At 51.4% G+C, this 23,781-nt stretch overlaps 1 protein-coding gene across 1 annotated transcript in view; it reads right to left on the minus strand.

Annotated features, from left to right (window-relative positions):
* The window catches only part of TMEM266 (transmembrane protein 266), a 143,031-nt gene that overhangs the window by 24,704 nt on the left and 94,546 nt on the right, over window positions 1–23,781 (minus strand). The window contains exons 4-8 of the mRNA XM_012801870.1: window positions 19,789–19,943; window positions 16,785–16,858; window positions 5,692–5,748; window positions 4,568–4,706; window positions 671–786 (exon numbers count right to left, since the gene is read on the minus strand). Coding sequence (XP_012657324.1) covers window positions 671–786; window positions 4,568–4,706; window positions 5,692–5,748; window positions 16,785–16,858; window positions 19,789–19,943 — 541 coding nt within the window. The remainder of the gene's footprint in view (window positions 1–670; window positions 787–4,567; window positions 4,707–5,691; window positions 5,749–16,784; window positions 16,859–19,788; window positions 19,944–23,781) is intronic.

The raw sequence follows: 23,781 nt of genomic DNA on the forward strand, positions 1-23,781 counted from the left end.
GGCCCCCCTGCTACCACCTCTCCTCTGAAATCCTTGTCTCACTCATATGGGACGCCTACAGATGTAAGAGCAGAGGGCAAAGAGGTGGCAGGACTTGGCTGGAGTCCCCGGGGCTGGGAGCAGCAGGACTAGGCCTTGAGTTCAGGCCTCTGCATTCCCAGATGGAGCGCTCCCTGGCTCAGCCACCTGCCCCCTTGCACTGTTGGACCCATCTTTGCAGGGTCTGTTACCTGTCTCTGAGTCTTTATCACGGCTCCTGGAAGGCAAAGAGCACTGCTAACATCTCTTGGGGTGGGGGTCTGGGTATCCTGAGTGGCAACAAGCATGCAGGGGTGCCCAGCAACCCACAACAGAAAGAAGTAGTCCCTCGCTCCAGAGACCACTTCTCCGTGGAGACTGATGCATTGAGTTGGTGACTCAGAAGGTTCAGGTTGGGGAGCTGAAGGGCTAAGGTGGGGCAATGAAAACAACCTGCCCTGGGGATCTCAGTCCAGGCTTTGTAGGGCTGGCACCAGTATCCTTGGAGATGTGGGCCTTTCTGGGCTTCAGGTCCCCCATAGGTCCATGGGCTGGCGGACCCCCCTGATCTCTGGTATCCTGTGGGTGCTACCTGTCTCCCCGGCAAGGTTCTGGACAGAAATGGACAGAACTGGAAGTAGCAGTGCATTACCCCTTGCTCCTGACAGATCTGTGTCAGTCTCTCCAGCTGCTCGTCTTGGATGACCTTGGCCTTCTCATACTGCTGGATGACCATCTCCATCTCTACTTTCACCGGCAGGACATAGGCTGGAAGACAAAGACAGCCCTGTGAAGACCTTGGCAGTGGCAGGGCTCAGCCCAGCATTCAGCCAGCAGCAGGTTCCAGGCCTATTCCCTGAGGATCGGGGGTCAGGTAGATGGGGGAGAATCATGTCCAGGCACCCAGCAGCATCGAGAAAGTACAGAGGACAACAACTTTAACTCACAGTGTCCAGGATAGTGGCTTTTTCTCCTTTCCATAGTGATAGAAGCCTGACTTTTGGGCTGTGTGCTCAGCTGCCTGGAATAAAGACTATTTCACAGCCTCCTTTGCAGCTGGAAATAGTGGGCCAGAATAGCCGGAAAATATGGGTGGGCCTAAGAACACCTTCTGAACAACAGGATGCTAGTGGGGGTGCAGTGCAGCAGCTTCCAGAAGCCTTCCTTCAAAAGTAGCTGGGCTTGGGGAGGGCGCGGCAATACCAGAACCCACATGTGTTGCTGGCAGGAATGTAACATGGTGCAGCTACTTTGGAAAATAGTTTGGCAGGTGTTAAACAAGGATCAACCATCTGACCCAGCAGTTCCATTCCTAGCTACCTAAGAGAAATGAAAATATATTCTACACACAAATTTGTAGGTGAGTGTTCATAATAACCAAAAAGTGGAAGCAGCACAAATGTTCAGCTGATGAGCAGATAAATAGAATCTGGCCTATGTGTGCAATGGAACGCTATGTGACAACTGCGAAGGAAGAAGAGCTGACGAATGCTACAAACACGGCAAACCTGAGAACACTGTGCTAAGTGGAAGAAGCCAGACTTATGTATCATCCGATCCCTTTGATATGAAAGGTCCAGAACAGGCCAATCTACAGAGCTGGAAAACAGATTAGTATTTGCCCATCTGTGAAGTGACTGCTGGTGAATATGGGGTTTCTTTCTAGAGGGAGAAAAATGCCCTAAACTTAGACTTTGGTGATGAATACATGAAAAACCATTGAATTGTGGACTTTACATGTGAATTACATCTCAGTAAAGAAGTTTAAAAAGAAAAGGCAGCTGGGGCCTTTTTGCCTCTTTAACTTCTTCCTCCGGGCCTCCTTCCTTTTGGTTCTAATGAGGATGTGATGGCTGGCACTGGAGCAGCCATCTGGGACCACGAGGAGACTTTGAACAATAGGCCAAGTACAACAGAGCAACAACATAGAAGGAACCTGGGATCTTGACGGTGGGGAGTGAGTGCCATAACAGCTTAGGACCACCTACCATAGTGGACTTTTATGTGAAAGAAATAAACTTCTACTTTGTTTAAGATACTCTTTTTTTTTTTTTTCAGTTGTTGGCTGGGGCTGGGTTTGAACCCACCACCTCCAGCATATGGGGTCAGCGCCCTACTCCTTTGAGCCACAGGCGCTGCCCTGTTTAAGACAGTCTTATTCTGTGCCTCTGTTACTTGGATGATCCTATTTATAATTGATACACAGTGAGATCCAGGAGAGAAAACCTGAACTCTGAGTTTGAGGCCCCCATGGTCTGTCAGCCAGCAGCAGTCCCATGGACCTGTCTGGTGGTAGTACTCCCTCGGAAGTCTCAGTATCAACTCCTGACCTTGACCAAGGCTTATCCTTCACACTCTTCTCACACCTCTCAGAATCCAGCCCTTCCTGGCTCTTCAGAAACCTCAGTTACATGTCTCTTGCCACTGAGTTCTAGAACCCTTCACATCTCACCCTCCAAGTTCCCTCCCCACCCACAGCCTCCCCACCCCCAGCTGTTCTCTGGATATTATAAGAATCATGTAGAAAGCAGAAATCAGGGATTTTCTGTTTGCTTCCAGACTTGGGGGCAAGCCATGTGTCCCTAACACCCACCCGCAGGCTCAGGGGTTGCCCCAAGCAGCTACCACCTCAGATTGCTGCTGAGTCCAGTTCACACCCAGGGCGAGAGTATCAAATTAACGTTCATCTGTTCACCAGCATGTCTCTATCATGAAGCTCCCTCCCAGTGGCATGGCAATGCCTGATGTGTCAGGAAAAAAGGAGTGGGGACAGCAGGGAAGAGCCTTCACTATGGGGGCTGTCAAAACCCATTACTGTGAGAGTGTGCAGCTGTCCACAGCTGGCAGGAAGAGCCAGAAGGCACTGTTCCTGACCTGAGGGGAGCGGATGTTCTCATGGACAGAGCCAAGAACAGGGCCCCAGCAGATGGGAGAAGAAGGAACAGCCAAGACGAGCATGGGTGGGCCTCAGGGGTCCTGGGCTCCAATTCTGTTTCTGTACCTGATTCACTGTCTGACCCTCATCCCTCTTGACCTCAGTTTCCCCATGTGTCAAATGAAGGGAGTGGACTAGATGATCTCCTGGAGCCTTCCCAGCCTCCAATGTCTTCCAAAGTTGGACCCAAACTCACTGCAGTTTGATGAAGATTCTATGTTAGGGGCTCTCAGTATTCACAGGGTGGGAAATGGGGGTGGGGACCAGTGAGAGGGTGTCCATCTTGAGGACAAAAGACCCTGTAGGCCACCTGCCTGCCCTGTACCGACTGGGCAAACACTACTGGAGTCTTCTCATGGCCACAATTTCTATCACTTGTAACCAAAATTGAGGGCTGGAAGAGACCTTAGCATCCCTACCATGGCTTGAAAGCTATGTTCTAGAAGGCCTGGCAGTTTCTTAGATGTGCCTTGGGGGGCAAGGGTGAGAGCAAGGAGGTGGGCTCTGGGTCAACCAAATGGCCCCACTCCAGACCTACTTTACACATTGGGTAAGATGTTATAAAAGAAAAAAAAAAGGCTTAGGAGTCATTATCTGCGCCCTTTCTGGTCACTCTGGGCGGACCTCTCTTGGAGAGGTTGACCAACCTATTTACAGGTGATTTTGTGCCTAGTCTGGCTGAGGTGAGATGGGCCTCCTAGTCATGTCCTCAGAGGCCAAGGACTGCCCTCTGGAGCCCATTGACTGGGGTCTTCCCTCTTTCCTAAGACGACTTCAGTGCCCTCCCTGTGTTCTGGTCCTCTAGGTCACCCCAGCCCAGGACTCAGCACCATTCTTCAGGGATAAGGTTTTCTGTTCCCTCCCCAGCCAGGTCTCCCTCCTCTAGGGGACACACTCTGGTCTGCCACCACCTTCGGGCACGGATCCCTGGTGAGGGTGGGGAGTGTGGAGGCCATCCCGCCACTGGTGGCAGCAAAGGCAGTAGCAGAGGAGCAGATCAGACTCTGGGAAGGAGACTCAGAGACAGAATGTGTCACTGAACGTGAGCAGAACGTGAGCTGAAACCCAGCCAAGCCAGCAGCTCCCACAGAAATGTTCTCTAATAGTTTGTAGGTTGACAGGCTTGGGGACACCTGGCTTGTCCTTGGTGGATGCAAGGTGGGACAGGCCCTGCAATGGCACCACAAGATGACCTGGACAGAGCCCGTGGGAGGTCTGGAGGCCAGCAGGGAGCCAGCGGCAGGCGTGCATCAGACACCAGGGTGTGAAAAGCTGCTCCTCCCAGGACAGCAGGCCCTGCTGTAAGTACTCACATGGAGGCTGGATGCATGAGCACCATGAACAGCCATGTCACAGTGAATGTGTGACCTCTGAATAGGCTGGGGGGCACCTCAGCGTGTGCCTGTGACGCCTGTGCAGGCCAAGTGAGAACGCAATGGGGAATGAGCAGGACAGCCCTGGGTCTCTTCACATCAACAGTCTTACCCTCCACCTCCACGTGGCGGGGCCACCCTGCATCATACGGTCCCTCTCTTCTCTCTGGTAATGGCTCCAGCTCCTAGAGCACCCCTGTGCTGCCCCTGCCGCCCCAGCGACACCTTTCGGGGCACTCACCATCAATGACCCTCTTCACCCGCCAGATCCGGAGCATAATGATGAGGCTGATGGCATCCCAGGGGCTCCTGGGCCCATTGGCTACAGTGGATGCCACCATCGGGGCCAAGGACAGGATGATCACAGCCCCGTCAAACACCTGTGGGACAAGGCATATTTCAGCATTCAGGGGTAGGGACCAGTCAGGTAAAGCAGCTGGTGCTGGCTGACTTCCTCTGGGGCCTGGACCCCTATCAGAAGATCACCCCATCCCTGACTACCCCTCCTCACCCGCCTCCTAGATGTGCTCCTGAGGCCTCTGTCCTCCAAATGACTGTAGCCCATCTCCAGCCCTTAGTCAGATGGTCTATAGCAGTCTTGCCCCTTCTCAGGATGGGACCTGAATTCCGTGTCCCAGCAGGGTTGGGGCTGAAGGCAGGCACGGGTGCCTCCTTCCCTGGGGGAACAGGAGCCCAGGGCCCACATCTTATCTCTGTCTAAAGAAGAATCCCAGACCCTGCTGGTGGCAGGGCTAGGTGAGGAGGAGTCCAGCCTGCACAGTTATTAAGCCTTGGGCCCTGGTCTCCACCTGCCTGCCCAGCCTGGCCTTCATCTGCACCTCTCATGGGCCAGGCCCTCTGTGTCAGCTTCCAGCATTGAGCCCAAAGAGGCTAAGATGGATGGAGAGTTGAGGAAAGAGTGGCACTGACCATCTTGCCTTGGGCTGTGTGTACAAACTGCCAGCAGCACCCCATATCTCCCACCCACCCTGCGGACAGGAAGCGGAGTGGAAACCCAGGCTGAGAAGTGCTTTTACAATTTCCTGCCCAGCTCTTCTTTCAGGGTGGATTTGTTTTAAAATACATTTCTAAAGCTTTTCAAATTGATTCAAAAATATATTTTGAAAGTTTGCAGAACTTTAAGGATATTGCTTAGAATGTCCCCTTGCTGAAAACTGTCTCAGTTTGCCTCTCCCCCACCTCCCCCTCCTCCCCACTCAACCCAAGGTGCACAGAGGAAGAGGTTCCAGTGGTCAAGTGTGGGGGAAAGCCCGGCTTTCACCCTGGAATGCATGCGACAGTGACATTTTCCAGCTTCCAGGATGATGGTTGGTTTGGGGGTTGGGGGTAGACACTGGTCTTCACCTCTATTTTGTTTTCAATGTAATCCCAGATCCCAAGTACCACAATCCGCAGAATAGTCTGAGGAGAGAGAGAGAAAAGAGCAGTTATTGTTCTCCGGCCCCTCCCCAGGCAGAGAAGACTCTAGAGCTCAGAATGCAGAGCTCTGTGTCCTGGCTCAGTCATGTAGAAAAGCCTCCACTGTCTGGAAGCCCTGTTCAGCCCCTTCCCCAGCTCCAGAGCCACCTCTGGCTCCTCTGCTCCTCCACACATCCTTGTGACACCCTTGGGCACACCCAGCACCATCTGTGCCTGCCTCTGTCAGAACCCTTCAGAGCTCCTGGTACAGAACACACTCCAGATCCTTTGGAATGATACTTAGGACTCTGCCTCCCTCTCCTGCATCCTCTTTTCCACGCTCTTCATACCCTAAACCACTTAGAAATATTCAAACATTCAATCTCTGTCTCCTACCTACTTGTCTTTGCATGTGGCCCAGGCTGCAGTTGACTCCCCTCCCAACCCCCAAACTCTTCTCTCCCACAGTGATGGAAGCCTCTGCATGGCTGCCTGGTGAAAGACTATATTTCCCAGTCTTCCTTGAGCCCAGGAGTGGCCACATGACTACATTCTGGCCAATGGCTGATGAGCAGAAGCTCTGTGTACAACTTCTGGGTCGTGGACCTAAATAGCTTCAACTCTTCTTCCACTTTCTCTCTTCCCCCAAACTAGAACATGGGTGTGTAGGTGTGATGGTAAGCCATCTTCATCTGAGGGTCAGGCAACAAGGCAGAAGCCCCAAGACACCACGACAGCCTTGCCTGGTTACCCAAGGAGTTCTTCCCTGAGTGAGCAAACACATGCCCCAGTGAATGCAGCCAGTCTCCAGGTTACAGATGAGATAGGTAGTGCAGCTGAATTTGCTTATAAGTTGGAACAGGTACATTTACCTATTACCTGTAACAATCTCCATTTGTGAATTCTAAGTAAGTTGGATATTTGTAACTCAAGGATGGCCCATGATTCCTAAATGCTGCTGCCTTCAGGAGTGGTTTCCTCAGCAAGACTACATCTTTCTCTGAAGAAGCTTCTTAAAAGCTGGTTTTATGTGATCCTGATACACTTTTCTGTAGCCCCTTCCTTGAGCAATGATGACTTTAATGCACAGTAATTCACACCAACTGTCCCCTTTCCACATGCCTGTGGTACAAGGCCAGCCTGCTGCACTCAGTGAAGCCGCCTACACTCCATGGATCATCACCTATACTTGTTATGCCACAAAAAGGCTTGGCTGGTAAAATCTCCCTCTTCCTTATAAAGGATGATCCTCACTTCTGTGAAGGGTTGAGAAGGTGGGATCTTTGAGTACAGTGAGGGATGTGTAGCAGCTTGGCATCCACTCCTTTATGGCTTCCCAATCTCTGGGTTGCTGGACCTATGCTTAACTGCAAGACAGGTCCCAAGGGTGGGAAGAGATCTGGTTGGGGATCCAAGATATCTTGAGGTCACAGCTCAATACTGGGCTATTTTTGTGGCTTTGGGAAAGTCAGCTCCCCTCTGTGGGCCTCAGTTTCTCATTCTGCCAGAGAGGTAGGTTACATGACAGAATTCTTCTAATTATTTATGAGAATAACATCTGTCATGTAGTATATGCCAATAAATGCCAGACCCTGGGACAGGGCTTTTCACCTGTGATTCTCATTTTACAGAGAAGGTTGGAGAGGTTAAGGAAGCTGCCTGATGTGACACAGATTGTCAGCGATGAAGTCAGTATTTGCACCAAAGGTTTGCGGCTCTGAACGTGCCCAAGCTGTGTGAGAATGCCGCATAGTGTCCTGATTTCTTTGGCTGCTGTTCAATCCCTCTAATTGTGCTGAGGTTTAAACTTGGTATTTGTCTCCTCTGAAATGCTTCAATAACCCAAACTCCCAATTTTGGGGCTCCCAAAACAGAAAGTCCAGGTTAGGACAGAAGGGGACAAGGCCTCAACCAAGGATGATTGCTTGGTAAATACACATACCTCGAATGCAGCATCTTCACCACCGTGAAGTATACAGCTCAGTGGCACTGAGTATATTCACATGGTGCAACCATCACCGCCGTCCATCCTTAGAACTTTTTCAGCTTCCCACACTGAAACTCTGCACCCATGAAACAATAACTCCCACTCTCCCCTCCTCCCAGCTCCTGGCAACCACTATTCTACTTTCTGCCTCTGTGAATTTGACTCCTTTAGAGACCTCACACAAGAGGAATCATTATGCTTCTCAAAAAACAACAGTCTTCTTAGCTGAAAAGGTTGTGGCCCCGGGGCTTTGGGCTGGGGGATGGGGAAGGGAGCTGGTCGGGGGAGCACAGAAAGCAGTACATGTGGAGTTCCAATGCTTCCACAAGGGACAGACATTGAATGGTTGTATGGGCCAGAGTGGGGCCAGAGAAGCAAGCGGAGCAGCTGGATAGCTGGCCACCTGCCTCTCTTCTTGCTGGCCTGTCCACAGCCCACCTCCTCCAGGAGCCTTTCCTTCCTAGCTCAGCCCACGGCAACAGAGCAACAGAAGGCAACTGTGGGGAGGGCTCAGGAAACACCCTCCTGCCCCTAGAGGGGAAGGGAGGCTCAGAGTCAGGGTCAAGCCAGAGTGAGAACCCAGCTCTGAGACACCCCACCTCAGGAGGGGGTGGAGGTTAGGGGAGTGCAGTGGTGCCTGGCTCAGGGGAGCAGGCTGGCCCAGGGAACTCCCACCTGGCACTCCGGGCTGACCCTGGCTCCCTCGTCAAGAAGCAGATCTGCTCTTGGGCAAGTTTTCCCTGGGGTTAAACCAGAACGGCAAGTGGAACACACTGATTCCAGGATCCAACTACAAGGTAAAACTAAGAACATAAGAAATTTTGCAGGGGCTGAAAACTGTCACCAGTCTTGAACTGCTGAGTAAAGGAAAAGTTTGCCAGGTGACAGGTGCTAGGGGAGGGTGATGATTGCAGGACAGCACAAGAGCGCCCCCTGGGATTAGATGTTGCTAAAACAGGAGCAGACCCACCGGCCTCCTTCCTCTTTCATGCCTTGGCGTTCACTCCTGCCCAGTGTGACATCTGCTTTTGGGGTCTGAAGGTGAACCCCATGACCAGACATCATAGCTGATGGGCTCTGGGCTCACAGGGAAACTGACAGCATCGGTGTTGGGTTCATTTTGGCACCATATTCCCAGCTACTTTAGAAGAAAGTGTTCAAGTTCCCCAGGGAGGATAGAGCATGGGGTGGTGGACGCATGACCAAATGTTAGCCAGTTATAGGACTCAGGTGGATGCTTGGAGCACGGTCCCAGACCTTGAGTAAGGAGGAGAGGGACTGAAATACACAAGATGTATGAGGCTTACTTCCAGAATTCCTTTTAGCATACGAGCACGCTTCAGTCTCCAAACCCATGTCTCCCCTGTCCTCTCTCACATTCCCCCAGGCAAAGGTCTTCTTAAAACGCACCTCTGCTTAACAGGCTGCACCTGCAGTCTGACCTAAGCCCCCTGCTCCAGTAAAACTGCTTACCTTAGTTATCCACGACCTCTTGTTGCCAAATCCAGTGAGTAACATCTCGTTATTTCTCTAACTTACGTCAGCCACGCACGGTGCCACAGGGGCCGTGCTGAGAAAGGGCTCCTTTTCATTCCAGGATACCCACACTCTGGCCTCTCCACCTCCCTGGCTACACTTTCTCAGTCACCGTTGCAGTTTTCCTTTCCTCTGTCCATGCCAGGGCTCCAGTTTCTTCTTTTCCCAGTTACTCCCCTCCGTGGAAAAAATCTCACTCTTAGCTTCTCTGGAGCCCCTTAAATTCACCCTTCTGGCTTCTGTCCTGGGCAGCAGTTTCCAGCTTAGCAAACAGCATCACCACCCCTGACTGACTAAGCCAGATCCCCTCCCTGTTCCCCACACAGATCAATTCCCAAGTCCAGCCAAGTTTAGTTTCTTAATCTCTCTCCAGCTTTTCCCTTTCTCCATTCTCACTTCCACTTTTTTGTTCAAACCTGTCACCAGCTGAACCATACCTCCTAACTGGTCTCCGAATTCCAGTCTGCCCCACACCTCCAGCCCCTGCTCTACCCCAGCTGCCGGGATGACTTCTGTAAAGCATCAACTTCCCCACGCTCCTCTCCTGCTTAGAACCCACCTCCTCACTTGTTGAAAGGGTTGTCGTTGTCATAAATCCAAGCCTATATCGCTACATCATCTCTTCCTCACCAGCTCTCCAAGTTCCCATTCTAGAATTTCCGACTGGGACCTACATGTCTTGTCTAAATGTATACAGTACTGTCTCAGGGTGTGAGCCTCTGCTGTTTCTCATGTAGAACTCCTTTCTTTTCTTTTCTTTTTTTTGAGACAGAGTCTCACATCACTGAGGCTGGAGTGTAGTGGCCTTATCATAACTTACTGCAGGGAGTACAAGCACCTGCTACAATGCCCAGCTAATTTTTTCTATTTTTAGTAGAGACAAGGTCTCACTCTTGCTCAGGCTGGTCTCGAACTCCTGACCTTAAGCAATACTACTGCCTTGGCTCCCAGAGCGCTAGGATTACAGGCATGAGCTACGATGCCCCACCAGACATGTGTAACTCTTATCTGTATACTTTGAAGAAAAGCTTACCAATAGCAGGGAAATAATCTGTCTTCTGGGAGTCTGACAAAAATCCATTAAATCAGAATAGTTTAAGGTAAACAAGTTTCATAGTGAATTAATAAAAAAATTCAACTCAATCTATTCTCTGTTTTAATGTTCAGACTCTCAATTTCCTTACTAGTCAGTCTTAAAATTCATTAATAAAATGTTTTGATTTATTAAAAACATGCTAAGACAATAGCATTGAATTGAGCTCTTCTGTGAGCCAGCAGGACAGAAGGATATCACCGATTTTGGTAATTAGTTCACTGGGTTACTCTGTTAGCCCGACTTCATGGCTAGCCATCTGACAAATACAAATACCTCTGCTAATCTGAGGTAAGACAAAGATACCAAAACTGTGTTTTACTTTTTGAAATTAAAAAAAGACAATATTTCTGAAAGAATAAAATTAAAATGTCACTGAGACAGTGATCATGTCAGTTGACATGAATTTAGAACAATCATGTACAGATGGTATTTGCTAAGCATTATTAGCAAAACCATTTTTATTTGGGTTTTATACCATAAATTTCAAAATTTAGTTTAAAAAATCAATTAGCAAGGCAATAAAGGCAAAACTATTTCTTTCTCCTCTTAAAAATCACTCCACAGCAACAAATAAGGAGAAATGTAAACTCTATCTTGAATAAAATTGCAAACATGTCTTCACCTGAGCCTCAGTCTGTGAGGAAAGAAAGTGAATGTACAGAGCGGTGCCTGTGGCTCAAAGGAGTAGGGCGCTGGCCCCATGTACCGGAGGTGGTGGGTTCAAACCCGGCCCTGGCCAAAAAAAGAAAAAAAAAAAAAACAACTGCAAAGAAAGTGAATATAGAAATAGTAAGTGGCTTGTTAGAGTGAAAGTAGGTAAACCCTAAGTTTTCAGAGCAATAAAAACCATCGAAAAGAAAGCTGATTTGTCCAGAATAGCTGTGGAAGGCACAAGGGGAGCACAGGGTGAGATGAGGGGTGGAGAATAGGAGGGTGTTTTCCATTTGTGAAGAGCTATGACCTGTCGTTACCGCCTGGGACTTCTCAGCCTCCGGCACTGTGTGTACTGCTATCTCCTGTTGGATTCGTTTTTCTGGAGAACACAGCCTAATACAGGAACTTTATAAACATCATCTTGTCTGTCCCAGTGATCCCCCCAAGATGGGTATTCGTAACTACTTCTCACAGAGGAGGAACTGTGATACGTGGAGAAGCGAAATGACTTTCCCAGGAACTCACAGCGGCAAGAAGCTGAACCTGGAGGCTCCGAGCCCGGGCGTGACTCAGGCTGGCTGTCCCTCCCTCTGCACTGTCAGTCTACATGACTAAGCGGGCCACATGGGTGAGCAGAGAAGCCGTGACAACTGGCAGCCAGAAGTGGTGCTGGGTGAGGGCAGAGACGGTGAGGACATGGGCAGGAGGGAGCTTCCCTGAGGAAGCATGGAGGGCTGCAGGAACACCTGGGAATCCATTTTCCTTCCTGCTTCTAGGAAATTCTTTTAAATCCATGCTTGGGGGTGCTGGAAAGGGTTGAGTCTTCAGGGCTCATGTTGTTTATCATAGCAGAAAACTGGAAACCTCCTACAAGTCCAAGATGAAGGTTAAACTAGGGGCATAAGTGCAGCCATTGAAAATGGGGGAGATTGCCAAATTGTTTAGGGTTGGACAAAGCCGGGGACAGGAAGGCAGGTGTGTGTGAGGTGACTCATTCTGTCTGCAGTATGCTTGAGCTATTTCCTAAGAAGAAATAACCTGGGCTGGGCATGGTAGTTCACACCTGTAATCCCAGCACTCTGGGAGGCTCAGGCAGGTGGATCACCTGAGCTCAGGAGTTCGAGATCAGCCTGAGCAAGAATGAGAAACATTTCTAGTGAAAGTAGAAAAATGAGCCAGGTGTTGTGGTGCACACCGGTAGTACCAGCTACTCAGGAGGCTGAGATAAGAGGATTGCTTGAGCCCGAGAGTTTGAGGTTGCTGTGAGCTATGATGCCACGGCTACTGAGTGAGACTCAGTCTCAAAAAAAAAAGAAGGCTTGATGGATGGGTAAATAAAACGTGGTGTGGCTCGGCGCCTGTGGCTCAAGCGACTAAGGCGCCAGCCACATACACCTAAGGTGGCGGGTTCGAATCCCCAGCCCGGGCCCGCCAAACAACAACGATGGCTGCAACCAAAAAATGGCCGGGGGCTGCGGCGGGCGCCTGTAGTCCCAGCTACTTGGGAGGCTGAGGCAGGAGACTCGCTTGAGCCCAGGAGTTGGAGGTTGCTGTGAGCTGTAATGCCACGGCACTCTACCCAGGGGGATAGCTTGAGGCTCTGTCTCAAAACAAACAAACAAACAAAAAAACGTGGTGTGCCATACGATGGAGTATTACTGAGACATAAAAAGGAAGGAAGTACTGAATTCCTTTGCTACAATGTGGATGAAACTTGACAACAATATGTGAAGTGAAAGAAGCCAACTACAGACCACAGATTCTATGAGCTCTTTACATGAAGAGCCAGAAGTTCACAGAGACAAAGGGCGGATGGCGGGGTGTGGGGGTGCACAGGGGCAGGGTGGGGGTGGGCTTAAAGGACAGTAGGGGGTGACTGCTAATGGGTATCAGGTCTCCTCTGGGGGATGAGAATGCTTTGAGACTAGACAGGAGACGGTTGTATAACATGATACATGCACAAACTAAATGCTATGGGACTCACACTATGAAAGGGTTATGCTGGGAGATTTTTGCCTCAGCAGAAGGAGGAGGAGGAGGAGGAAAAAGTGGAGGAGGACAAACAGGAGGAGGAGGAGGAAGGAGAAGAGTCAGCAGCAGCAGCAGTTACCTGAGTCCCCGTTCCAGAAGGCCAGCAGGGGTCAGCTACCTCCTCCCAGGGAGGAGGGACTGGGACTGCCTGGGCCTTTCCATAGCCCAGGGAGGGGCCAACACCCCCCAGCCTGCACGGGGCCCTGCTGCGGGGTGGCCAGGAGGCCCTGGGAACGCATGCAGTTTCAGGAAGAAGAGCAGTGGGCTCTCTGGTTCCAAGTGGCCAGCTGGGCCTGGTCTCAGCCAAGGGTGGGGCTGCACTTTGGAAAAACTGTTTGCAGGATTCTCTGTCTGGATTCCAAAGGTTTCTGGTCGTTCTCGTGCTGCAGGCCACGTGGAAGTGCAGTGACCCTGCTTGACCTAGCACTCCAGGGCTCAGGAAACCTCATGGGCACCCAGCTTGTTCCCTGTACAGCCTGCTCAACTGAGGGGTGCCCATTCTTACCACTGTGGGATGCATCTGTCTGGCTGTTGAACAGCTTGGCCTATTTGAACAGATGTCCTTAGATTGAGCCCAGTCCAGCCTCACACTTTCCCTCCTTGGGTCTAGCTCTGTCCTCTGGGGCCCGCACAGAACAGAGCAGCCCACAGGGCTCTGGGATGGCCAAAGCCTGGGGCACAGGACTGCTCACCCACCCAGGGACCTGTGCCTGGGCCAGCCTGTCATTCCTGCAGGCCCTGGGCAGGTTTTCTCACCTCTTAGAATGTGACCTACCCACCCTCACCCAGTGCTATCTGCAGGTTCAGTTGAGAGGACAGGTGGAATATTGCTCAGGCTCTGACCTTGTAATATCCCTGTGAACTAAGGCCCACTCACCAAGTCCCAGAAGGCTTGGAGAGATGCCCTATGCTCTCTCCACCCACAGCAATGTCCCTTTACCAAGAAAGCAGGGGACAGACCTTCTCCCAGATGAGGAGGGAGTGCCAGTTGTTCTGGGTCTGAGGTCAGTTCCTAGTCCTGATCTTTTCTCCAGATTCCTGGTCCCTTCCCAGACTACCAGCTCGAGGGTCACAGAGGGAGGTGGTCAGTGGTCAGGGACCAGATTAGGAACCCAGAGCAGTGGTGCCCTAGGCTGTAACTGGCAGTGGTGCCCTAGGCTGTAACTGGCAGTGGTGCCCTAGGCTGCTGTCCTCATCTTGCAGTGCTTTAAAGAGCACTGTTAGCATCGATGGGCAAATCCCAGTAAACCCCACAGCCTGATCCACTGCTGAGGGATGCGGGGCTCCCTGGCCCTTCCTATTAGGTGTGCCAGTCATGTCAAGGGCACAGATACTCTCAAGGGAAGGGTGAGACCATTCTAGGATAAGGTTCTGACACTCGGTTCTCCTGGGCTCTCTCTCTGTGAGATTATGGAAACCCACGTTCACTAGCTGGGCTGCCCTGTCACCAGATTCCCATGTGGTGCCCTCCACTCATGCTGGGAAGGGTGCACTGGGTGAGGCAGGGCTCCCTGCCACTCTGCTGCCTGGCTCCACCCCCTCACCATCTTTGAGAAGGTCAAGGTAAGGGAACCAGTCCACCTACCCCAGGTTCCCGCAGACCCAGCTCTCCCCCCTGAGCTGTGGGAATCCCCCTTCCTGCTGTGGGGGTGGACGTGGGGGCTCTGTGCTGTCTATGCACAGGGGCTTGTCTGTTTCAGGTGGTTCATCTCCGGCAGTGACAGGAAGGGAATGCCAAATTAACGCTGGGTAATAAATTTTGCAAAAGCCAATAAAACCAAAGCAGAGGGATAGAGGGGAAGAACCGCAGCAACTGATTAAACATTTTTGTTGGCAGTTGCAGACACATGGCACATTTTCCAAGCTTTGCATCAAGGAGACATCTGGCCACGGCCCATGCGTTTGTGGGAGGGAATCCCAGCCAGCAGATACCATAGGCCAGGGAGGGCAGGACCCTCCCGGGGGGCAGCAAGCTGGGGAACAGGGACTCTGTTTTGGGGGGTCTGAGGTACCTCCAGGGCAATGGTCTCAGTGAGCTGGTTGGGATACTTCCCAGGAAGACAGTGTTGGGATCTGCCCTCATGGTCTGAGCCTCAGGCCCGGCTCACCAGCCAAGTCCTGAGGAAGAGAATGTTCTGGTTTTGGAATGCCCGCTGCCCAAGCTACCACATCCCACACCCAGACTCAAGATTCTGACTCAATGCCCACAGTCCAGCCCTCCCTTGATTTTGAGGGAGAGAAGCAAAATTGTTAGGCTGGCACTGGCCCACAAGAGGACCCTGGGGTTCCCACTCTGTGGGTTCCCTGATCACGCCACATCTTCCCTATGCCAGTGCCTCTGTCCCTGCTGGTCCCCTCTGTGCTCTGGGGGTTGAGCCCAGTGCCTCCAGTGTAGCAGCCCCAGGACTGGTGAGCTCTGCTGTGGTTCCTGGCTGGCTCTGTGCCTCACTCACTGCTGCCTTTCCCCTGTGTCTGCTGAGCCATGCTAAGGCCCCACTGGGGCTCCTCATGGGCTGCTGTGTGCCTATGGTGAGGACAGGGGCCAGCTGACCTTGCCTCTGCTGTCCTTCACCCACTGGACAGGATAAAGCCTGCCTGCAGCAGCCCCAAATGCAGGCCAAAGTATCATTTCCACAGCATAGGAGCTGCTCGAAGGAAGCACCACTCACCCCTATGTGAAACAGAGGCGTGCACTGGGATCCTGCTTTCCCGGACACTTCTGGGCTATTCAGGTCCTGCACTAAAGCCCAGTGGCCCAGGGCCACCAGCTGGCTTTCTCTCTTTTCCCTTGCACACACATGGCCATGCAGAGTTGGCCTTTACCAGCCGCCTCCAGCAGTACAGGTGTCCATGCTTCATGATCCACCACTTTGGAAATGTGCCCCTTTACTCACAAGGAGGGGCATCTCCCCTCCCAGTCAGGCTCCAGGGCCACCTGCAGGACCACCTCAAGTTCACCACCGGCTTCATGACCCTGTCCTCTCTGCCCCCTCTGCATGCCTTGGCCCCAAAGGTCAGGCTGACTAAGGGCCCAGGGCCACGGCCACAGTCACAATCTCTGGACTGCTCCCACCTCCAGGCTCTCCGGCCTTAAGCTCTGCTCGTCACCGGCCACACCAGTAGCTTGCTGTCCCTCAGTATGTCAGGCTCGGTCTCACCTACACAGAGGTTGTTACCCTCCCCTCACCTGAAGAACACCTGCTCATCCTCCAGGATTCCACTCAGGGGTCCCCTGCTGGGGCCAAACCTCCCTGACTTCCTCTGTGCATCCTGGCTGCTCCCTGTGCCATCTCCTACTGCAGCACCCAGCTCGCCTCACTGCAGCCCCCTCTGTGCAGCAGCAGGGCTAACAGAGGGCCTGACTCTAGGAAATATTTAGAGAAGAAACTCTTGGCTCAGTGCCTGTAGCTCAGTGAGCAGGGTGCCAGCCATATACACTGAGGCTGATGGGTTTGAGTCCAGCCTGGGCCTGCTAAACAACAATGACAACTGCAACAAGAAAACAGCAGTGGTGGGCACCTATAGTCCCAGCTACTTGGGAGACTGACGCAAGATAATTGCTTAAGCCCAAGAGCTTTGAGGTTGCTGTGAGCTGTGACGCCATGGCATTCTACCAAGGGTGACATAGTGAAACTCTGTCTCAAAAAAAGAAAGAAAGAAAGAAAGAAAATCTTGGTTTCCCTAGGATGGGAATCACCCTACAGAGGGAGTGATAGGGCCCAAGTCTCTACATACCTCTGAGAAGAACACAGAGAGAATGACCAGGCTGATCCAGTGAATTACACCAGCAAACTGGAATGCGCTGGAAACTGCAACAAACACAACAGGGGCCCATTTTAGGAGCAAAGAATTATGTGTGTCAGTAGAGGGGGCTTTGCAGCCTCAAGGCAGGCCTCTGGGACACCGGGGTGCCGGCAAGAGCATTTAGATCTGGTGGAGATACGGTCAGGGACAAGGGCAGCTGGAACAGGGGGCTGCCCTGGAGGAGGTGGAAGGCTGTTGGGAACAGCACTGCTGTTCTTCTTTCCTCCAGCCCAAGGGCTACCTCCTTCTTCCCGCCTCTTTGAGCTCCTGCTCAGTCTGTGGGGGACTTTTCTGTAGGGGGCTTATAAGGAAATCTGTGGCTTTCCCACCTGGGTAGGCAGCTCTGGTCAAGGCAGGCTGGTCTTTCAGAAACCCACCCCCCAGGCCAGCCCTAAAGTGCCATGCACAGTCAGTGGGCCTCAAGTTCACTTTGGCTTTTCATTCTGAAAACTCAGAGCGGCAGAGATGGCCATGTTTGCCGGGATATTTCAGAGAGAGAAGGCTGGAGCAGGCCTGGGAGAGGCATGGCGTGGGGTGTCAGCCTCCCTTCCGACAGTGGCGGAGCCAGCAGCCTGCCAAACTGCCACATTGCCCCAGCTGCCTTCCAGATCTTGGAGTGTGAGTGGGAGAGCTGTCAGCCACTGACCACCCCCACTTCACCTTCTGACAGTCAGTCCTTGGAGTGAGGGCATTATCTCTGGATGGCCCTTCTAGAACGCAGGAAGCCCCATCAGCCTCTGAGCCGTAGCATGGCATGGTTTCTCAGCTGGCACCTCAGGGTGCTGGGCCGGGACAAGGGACAGGTGAGCTTCGATGAAGAGTTGGGGGAGCCCCAGCAGGCAGGCCTAAAAGAAATGTTGGATATCCAGGGACAGCAGGGCAGGACTGAGGGGGGCAGGGGCAGGAATGTTGTGGAGGACACCCCTGTTTTGCTTCCTGAGTGGGCTGCTGCCAGGCCTGGGCATGCTGCTCAGAGTCCCCTGAGGCCAGAGGCAAAGACCCAGTGCCATCAGAGGGGAGGGATGACCTGAAAGAGAGGACCCCAAGGCCTTTCCCAACACTCTGGGATCTGTGAGCCCTGGGGGTGGAGAAAAACTGGGTCAGAGAGCACATCCCAGGGCAAGGGGGCTGAAAACCAGGTTTCAGGCAGGAGAAATCGGGGGTCCCCTGGCTTTGGGCCAATATGACCCACAGAAGATGAGCCCCAGACAAGCAATGTGAATACCAGTGGGGACCAGGAGGCTGAGGCCTGCGTGACTCTGAAGAGACCTCCAGATGATTCTGAAAACATAAAATCTCTCCCCATTATCTCTCAAATGAATTCCTGTGCCTTTTTTTACGGTTTGCTTTAGAAGAGCAATAAATCTCTGATTGTGCGTTTTATGGAATTTAAGATGCCTTTTATGAGCTGCTATTGGATCTCCCACCAAAATCAATCTCCTGGATACTTAATTTTAAGCAAAATTCCAGTGTCGGCTGGGTTCTCAGTTCTGCTGAATGCCTTGTCACAACCTGAGCAGCCGAGGGCCCTGAGGACAATCCACCACAGGGAAGGAAAGACCCTGTTATGGTCAGATCTCATAAAAAGCAGACCATGCGGGTGAGCGGGAGGGAAAGTAGACAACATGGTTTAATTGAAGACAGGTTGAGTGTAAAACCAGCACCGGTCACTTTACGCTGGAAGATACTTTAATAGGAACCAAGGGGCCACCAGCTGCATAAAAGCCAACTAGGCTTATCAGACAAAAGCAATTCTGCGCTCACTGTCATCTCTTGCAGAGAGCACAGAAGGCTAACGTGACTTGGGGGCAGCTCCGATAGACCCTGAGTATAGAGGCTCCAGAAAGGAATGGGGGTGTTTGAGAAAACAAGCCCAAGACAACTAAATGGGTCTGGGGGTGGCTGAATCCACAGCCCTGGGTTTTGCCAATGCCAGGAAATCTCTCTGAGGCCAACAATTTTACCTCTTTTAAATTTTCACTTGAATGATCTACCTTCTGACTCAGGGAAATATGGAGCATGAGGAGCTATACCAGAAACCACTCACTCGTCCGAGCATCCCAGCCAAGAGTCAAAATGCTTGGCCCCTGCCTCTGTGGTGCACCAGACACTGTCTACAGGGTAGGGGGCAGGTAGCAGGCCTCCACACTGACAGCTGCGTTGCCACGGGGCATCCAGGTCAGAGAAGGGACAAGTCACATGTGCATTAGGCTTAATGGGGAACTAGGACAAACACCAGGAGGACCTATGGTGGGAAGAGAATTAGCCAATCAGTTAAAAGACCTGGTAGCTTGAAGTCCCAGCCCTATTACTCTTACACAGGGCCAGTCTCTAACTTCTCCAAATCTTAATTTGCCTGGTCTGTAACATGGGATCATGTCAGCCATGCCCATCTCACAGAGTTGCCATCAGTGTCAAATATACGAAAAAGTGCTTTCCAGACTGTGATAACATATGTAAATGACACTGCCAGCTTACGGCTGGTTACAGAACACAAAGAATCTCATTGTCATCACGGTCTCTGCCATTGTTAGCCACTACCAGGCGATATGCCTCCATAAATGGGAACTGTCTTTAAGCTACAGAAAATTCCAACCTGGAAAATTCCACATGGGAATAATAATAAGAAAAAGATGCACACAGGGGTCCCCAACTTTTTTTTTAGTTTCATCAGTTTCTGATTGTGGAATGCTGGGGTGGGCTGCAGAGGCCACACTGGGTGGGGAGGGCAAAGTGGTGCTGGGGAGATGGAGAGAGGAGCTGCCAGATGCCTTTCCTTCCCAGTGGCAGCTCCCTGGAGCCCTGGGGCCAGCTGCACAGAGCAGCAGTGACTGGCGGGAGATCCCGATCTGCTGGTTGGGGACCCCTGATGGCTCAGATGCACATGAATATCGACATCATACGTATTTGCATATGTATCTCTCTTGCTACTCACACTGGAGAAGCTTTATATCTATTAGAAGTTCCAGAGTCAGGAGAATCACCACCAATATTACACAGGCTACCAGGAAACTGTTGAGACTTGCACTGAGCAAAAATACCTGCCACACGGCTGCTCTCTGCCCACAGCACGGCTTCAGCCAGTTAGACCTGTGGGGACAAGAGTGGGAAAAAGAGGGACTGAGAATGGACGGGATAAAGGGGTGGGTCCCAGCCACAGCCCTGCTCTCAAGCCAAAGAAGCTCATGCCTCCTGGGCTCCACCTGGCTCTACTTCTCGATGAAACACAGCCTTATCCCAGAGGCCACTGGGTAGAATTGTACAGAGCAAAGACATCTCCTGCTGATCTTGGCAGCTCACAGCATCTCTGTGCTTCAGTCTCCTCACCTTTAAAATGGGCATGAAACCAACATCTCATGGGTTAGTGGAGTCTGCCTGTACAGCAAGAGCTACGTGAAAATGAGCCATTATCGCTGTGTCATTCTATATTTCGGAACCTAGCATGGGCTCTGGCCTTCAGAGAGCCTCAATTTGACTTTAATACATGCTCGGTGAATTAGCCAATGGATTTTCCATCTTCAGCTGTCAAAAGACAGACTTGAATAAAATCCCTATTTTTCAAAGCAGATTGTATGGAACACTAGTTCTACAGAATGTTAATCATTGTCACTTGATACTAAAGTTTCTGTGGTTGAGTAAGTTTTGGAAAATTTGGTTCAGACAAAGTCAAATGGAGATTTTTCTCTGCAGGACATTTCAGAGCCTTTACTGTGCTATTATGCCTCATCATGCTCCACAGGGGATGATGGTGTTAGTGTCTCCCAAACTTGTTGAATTAGGGCACCCTTCTGGTCACAGAGTAAGAATCTGGTGAGACTGGTATTCCATGGATTCTCTTTGGGAAAGCTCTTGACTATACTATCTTGAATGTTCATAGGCAAAAATGAAGCCACCAAGGACAGAATCTTTCCTGAGAAGGTTTGGAAGCGGTGATCGGTGAGTGGCCACAGGATCTCAGAGCTGGGTGGATTCCTTAAGGGTATCTCATTCCCTTCTCTCAGGAACACAAGACAGCTGCCTCTGAGGGGATTGGGAGCACAGGGCTGGGGAAACTGGTTTGGTTGGACCTGCCTTTCTCCCTTGCTGAGGAAGAAGCAGGCATCCTGAGAGGGTAGAGACAGCATCAGCCAGGGAGTCCTTGTTTCTGGCTCTGACTGCAGCCACTCTGGGACCATGTCCCCACCTCATCATTCTGAGCTTCCACTTTCCCATCTGTAAAATGGGAATAATACTTTTAAATTCATAGGGTTATTGAAAGATAAATGAGAGAACGTATCTGACCTATAAAGTACCATCATGGTAAGTCTGTGATTGCCCAAACACTCAGCTGTCACCCCCATCCTTCTCATCCAGAGGAAGTCACTCTGCTGAAGTCTTCTGCAAGGAGGGCCAGCGCCCACTCCCAAAGACCCCAAGAGTGTCACTGGGCTGGGAGGGGCTCTGCCTCGAGGTGCCCCCTTCTCTCTGAAGAATACCTTGAACACTTCAAGGCAGAGATTTCTTCCTCGCAATCCATCCAGGGAGTTTGAAGGAGTCCCCAGCCACTTGAAGGTGGGACAAAGCTCAGCTCTTCAAGAAATCTGGCAAGAAACTGGGCGTATTTGAGTCTTTCTGGAAAAAATTCTAACACCTATGGGAATAATAGGCCCTGTTCTCAGCTCTGTGGGGAATTTGAAGACTGGGGTTCAGGCCCGAGACTTGGGAAGCTGGTCCTGGAAAGAGAGGTAGGATTTTCACAGGTGATGAAGGAAGCGGGGAGATCATTTTGACAGGGGAGTGGAGAGGGTTGATGTGAACCCTTCAAGGTCCAAGAGTGTATGAGGCAAGGTATGAGGAGGCCACCAGGTCAGAGAGAAGGTGTCTCATTAAGGGACAAGCTGAAAACAGGAAGGGAAAAGCAGTGGGGGCCACACTGATTGTGAGGCCACGGATGAGAGCCTTCACCGCCCCCTGCAGAGAGATCGTGAAGTCCAAAGCAGGATCCCTTCTTCCCACTTTCTTACAGGCTCACATGAGTCAACCCACAAACAAGAGGCTGCAGGGTAAACCCCAGACTGAAACCACGTGGAATGCAAGAGGGTTGCCAGATCAAATATAAGACACGTAGTTAAATTCAAATTTCAGATAAACAACAGTGTCCTAGTATAAGTACATCCCAAACACTGCACAGGATATATTCACACCCGAAACTTACCTGTTGCTTATGTGAAATTCAAATGTATCTAGATGTCTTGTTTGTCTCTTATTTGCTAACTCTGGCAGCCCTAAACTCAGAGCTGAAGGGTTCGAGGAGCCTTGGGGAAGGCGGCCATCATTTGGTCACAGAAATGCATGAAAAGCCCAGGGTACGGGCAAGAAACCAAAGTGAGGTGTTGGGAAGCATGCCAGAAGCCACCTGTCCCAGAGGGGCAGGAGGGAAGGACCTGACCGGGAAGCCCCCCAGGTGCTTAGAGGGCCAGCCCTGGCCACCCGGGTTGGCGGCCCACAGAGACTGAAGGCTGCTGCCCACAGCTGTGTAGCTCTTTGTGCACTCAAGACCCTTTGAGTTAGAAGATGCTATTCTGTGGCTGCCCTCCGCACCTCCTGATCCTATCTGGCCTCCGCCCCCGCCTCTTTTCCCACAGTGTGACCTTCTTGCCTCTCCAGCAGGCCTCTCACCCTGATCTGGGTGGTTTGGTTCTAGCTCAGTGTCTGAGCTGCTGCAGCACTTCTGGAAGTTTTGTCCCCGCCTGTTCACTCCTCCCCCACACTGTGGCTGTGGTGTCTCCTGGGCCCACAGAGAACCGGCTCCAATTCCGCATCCTCCCTTAGACCCAGTCCAGTGTCTCTGGCCCCTAAAACTGATGTCATGCCACTGTCATTTGAAATCGGAGCCCAGCCCTTCAGGCAGCTGCCAAGGCCCTGTGCCTGGGATGGCAGCCTGTCCAAGTGGCGAGTGGGAAGCCTCCCCTTCACGTCCCACGGATGGCGCCTCTGTGCCTCATATACCCTGGGGAGAGGGGAATGGGACAAAGCATTGCACTCAGGAGCAGTTACTTCTGTATACTCAGTTCTCTATAAACAGGAGTCTCAAATCCAGACAAACAGAGGGAAATGTCACTTTATATTGATATTTAAAATGTTGATCTTTTGTTCCTTTATTTTTGGTTAGAGAAACTTACTAACCAGACCAGGGGTGGTTACTGGGAAGCTGTAGGTGCCAAGTACAGGGGGACCAAGTTTGGGGACTTGAGGCAAGAGAAGGAGATACGGATGGGTGGCAGGAGCCCCCATGGCCTGAAGTTAGCCTTAGCTGGCCTGGTCCTGATGCCAGAGAATACTCCTCCATCTCAGGGAAGAGCCAGGCAGAGGACAGGGCAGATGGAAGGATTTGGAAACCAGGCAGGGGAAGGTCTGGAAGTCCTGAAAGTTAGACACCCTCCTGCCACATGCTCGGCAGGCACTGGGGTCAAAAGAGGCAAAACCCCCTCGCTCTGGGGCCATCTGTGCTCTAATGGGAGACAGAGAGTAAAATAATAAACATAACAAGCTATGAAAAAAACACTCTCATGTTTCCATAATAAAAATCATAAAAGAACACAAGCTGCTGGGCACAGTGGCTCACACCTGTAATCCTAGCGCTCTGGGAGGCCAAGGGTGGATTGCCCTGAGCTCACAGGTTCAAGACCAGCCTGAGCAAGCGTGAAACCCTGTCTCTAAAAACAGCCCAGCATGTGGCACACCTGTAGTCCCAGCTACTCAGGAGGCTGAGGCAAGAGAATCGCGTGAGCCCAAGAGTTGGAGGTTGCTGTGAGATGTGATGCCATGGCACCCTACCAAGGATGACAAAGTGAGACTGTCTCCATAAATAAATAAGTAATAAAACATTTTTATAAAAACCACAAGCATCTCATGTACTTGATACTAACCTGAAACCAGTAGGTAAACA

The sequence above is a fragment of the Otolemur garnettii genome, unplaced genomic scaffold (genome assembly GCF_000181295.1).
Source record: "Otolemur garnettii isolate 467f Iridium unplaced genomic scaffold, OtoGar3 scaffold00011, whole genome shotgun sequence".
NCBI lineage: Eukaryota > Metazoa > Chordata > Mammalia > Primates > Galagidae > Otolemur > Otolemur garnettii.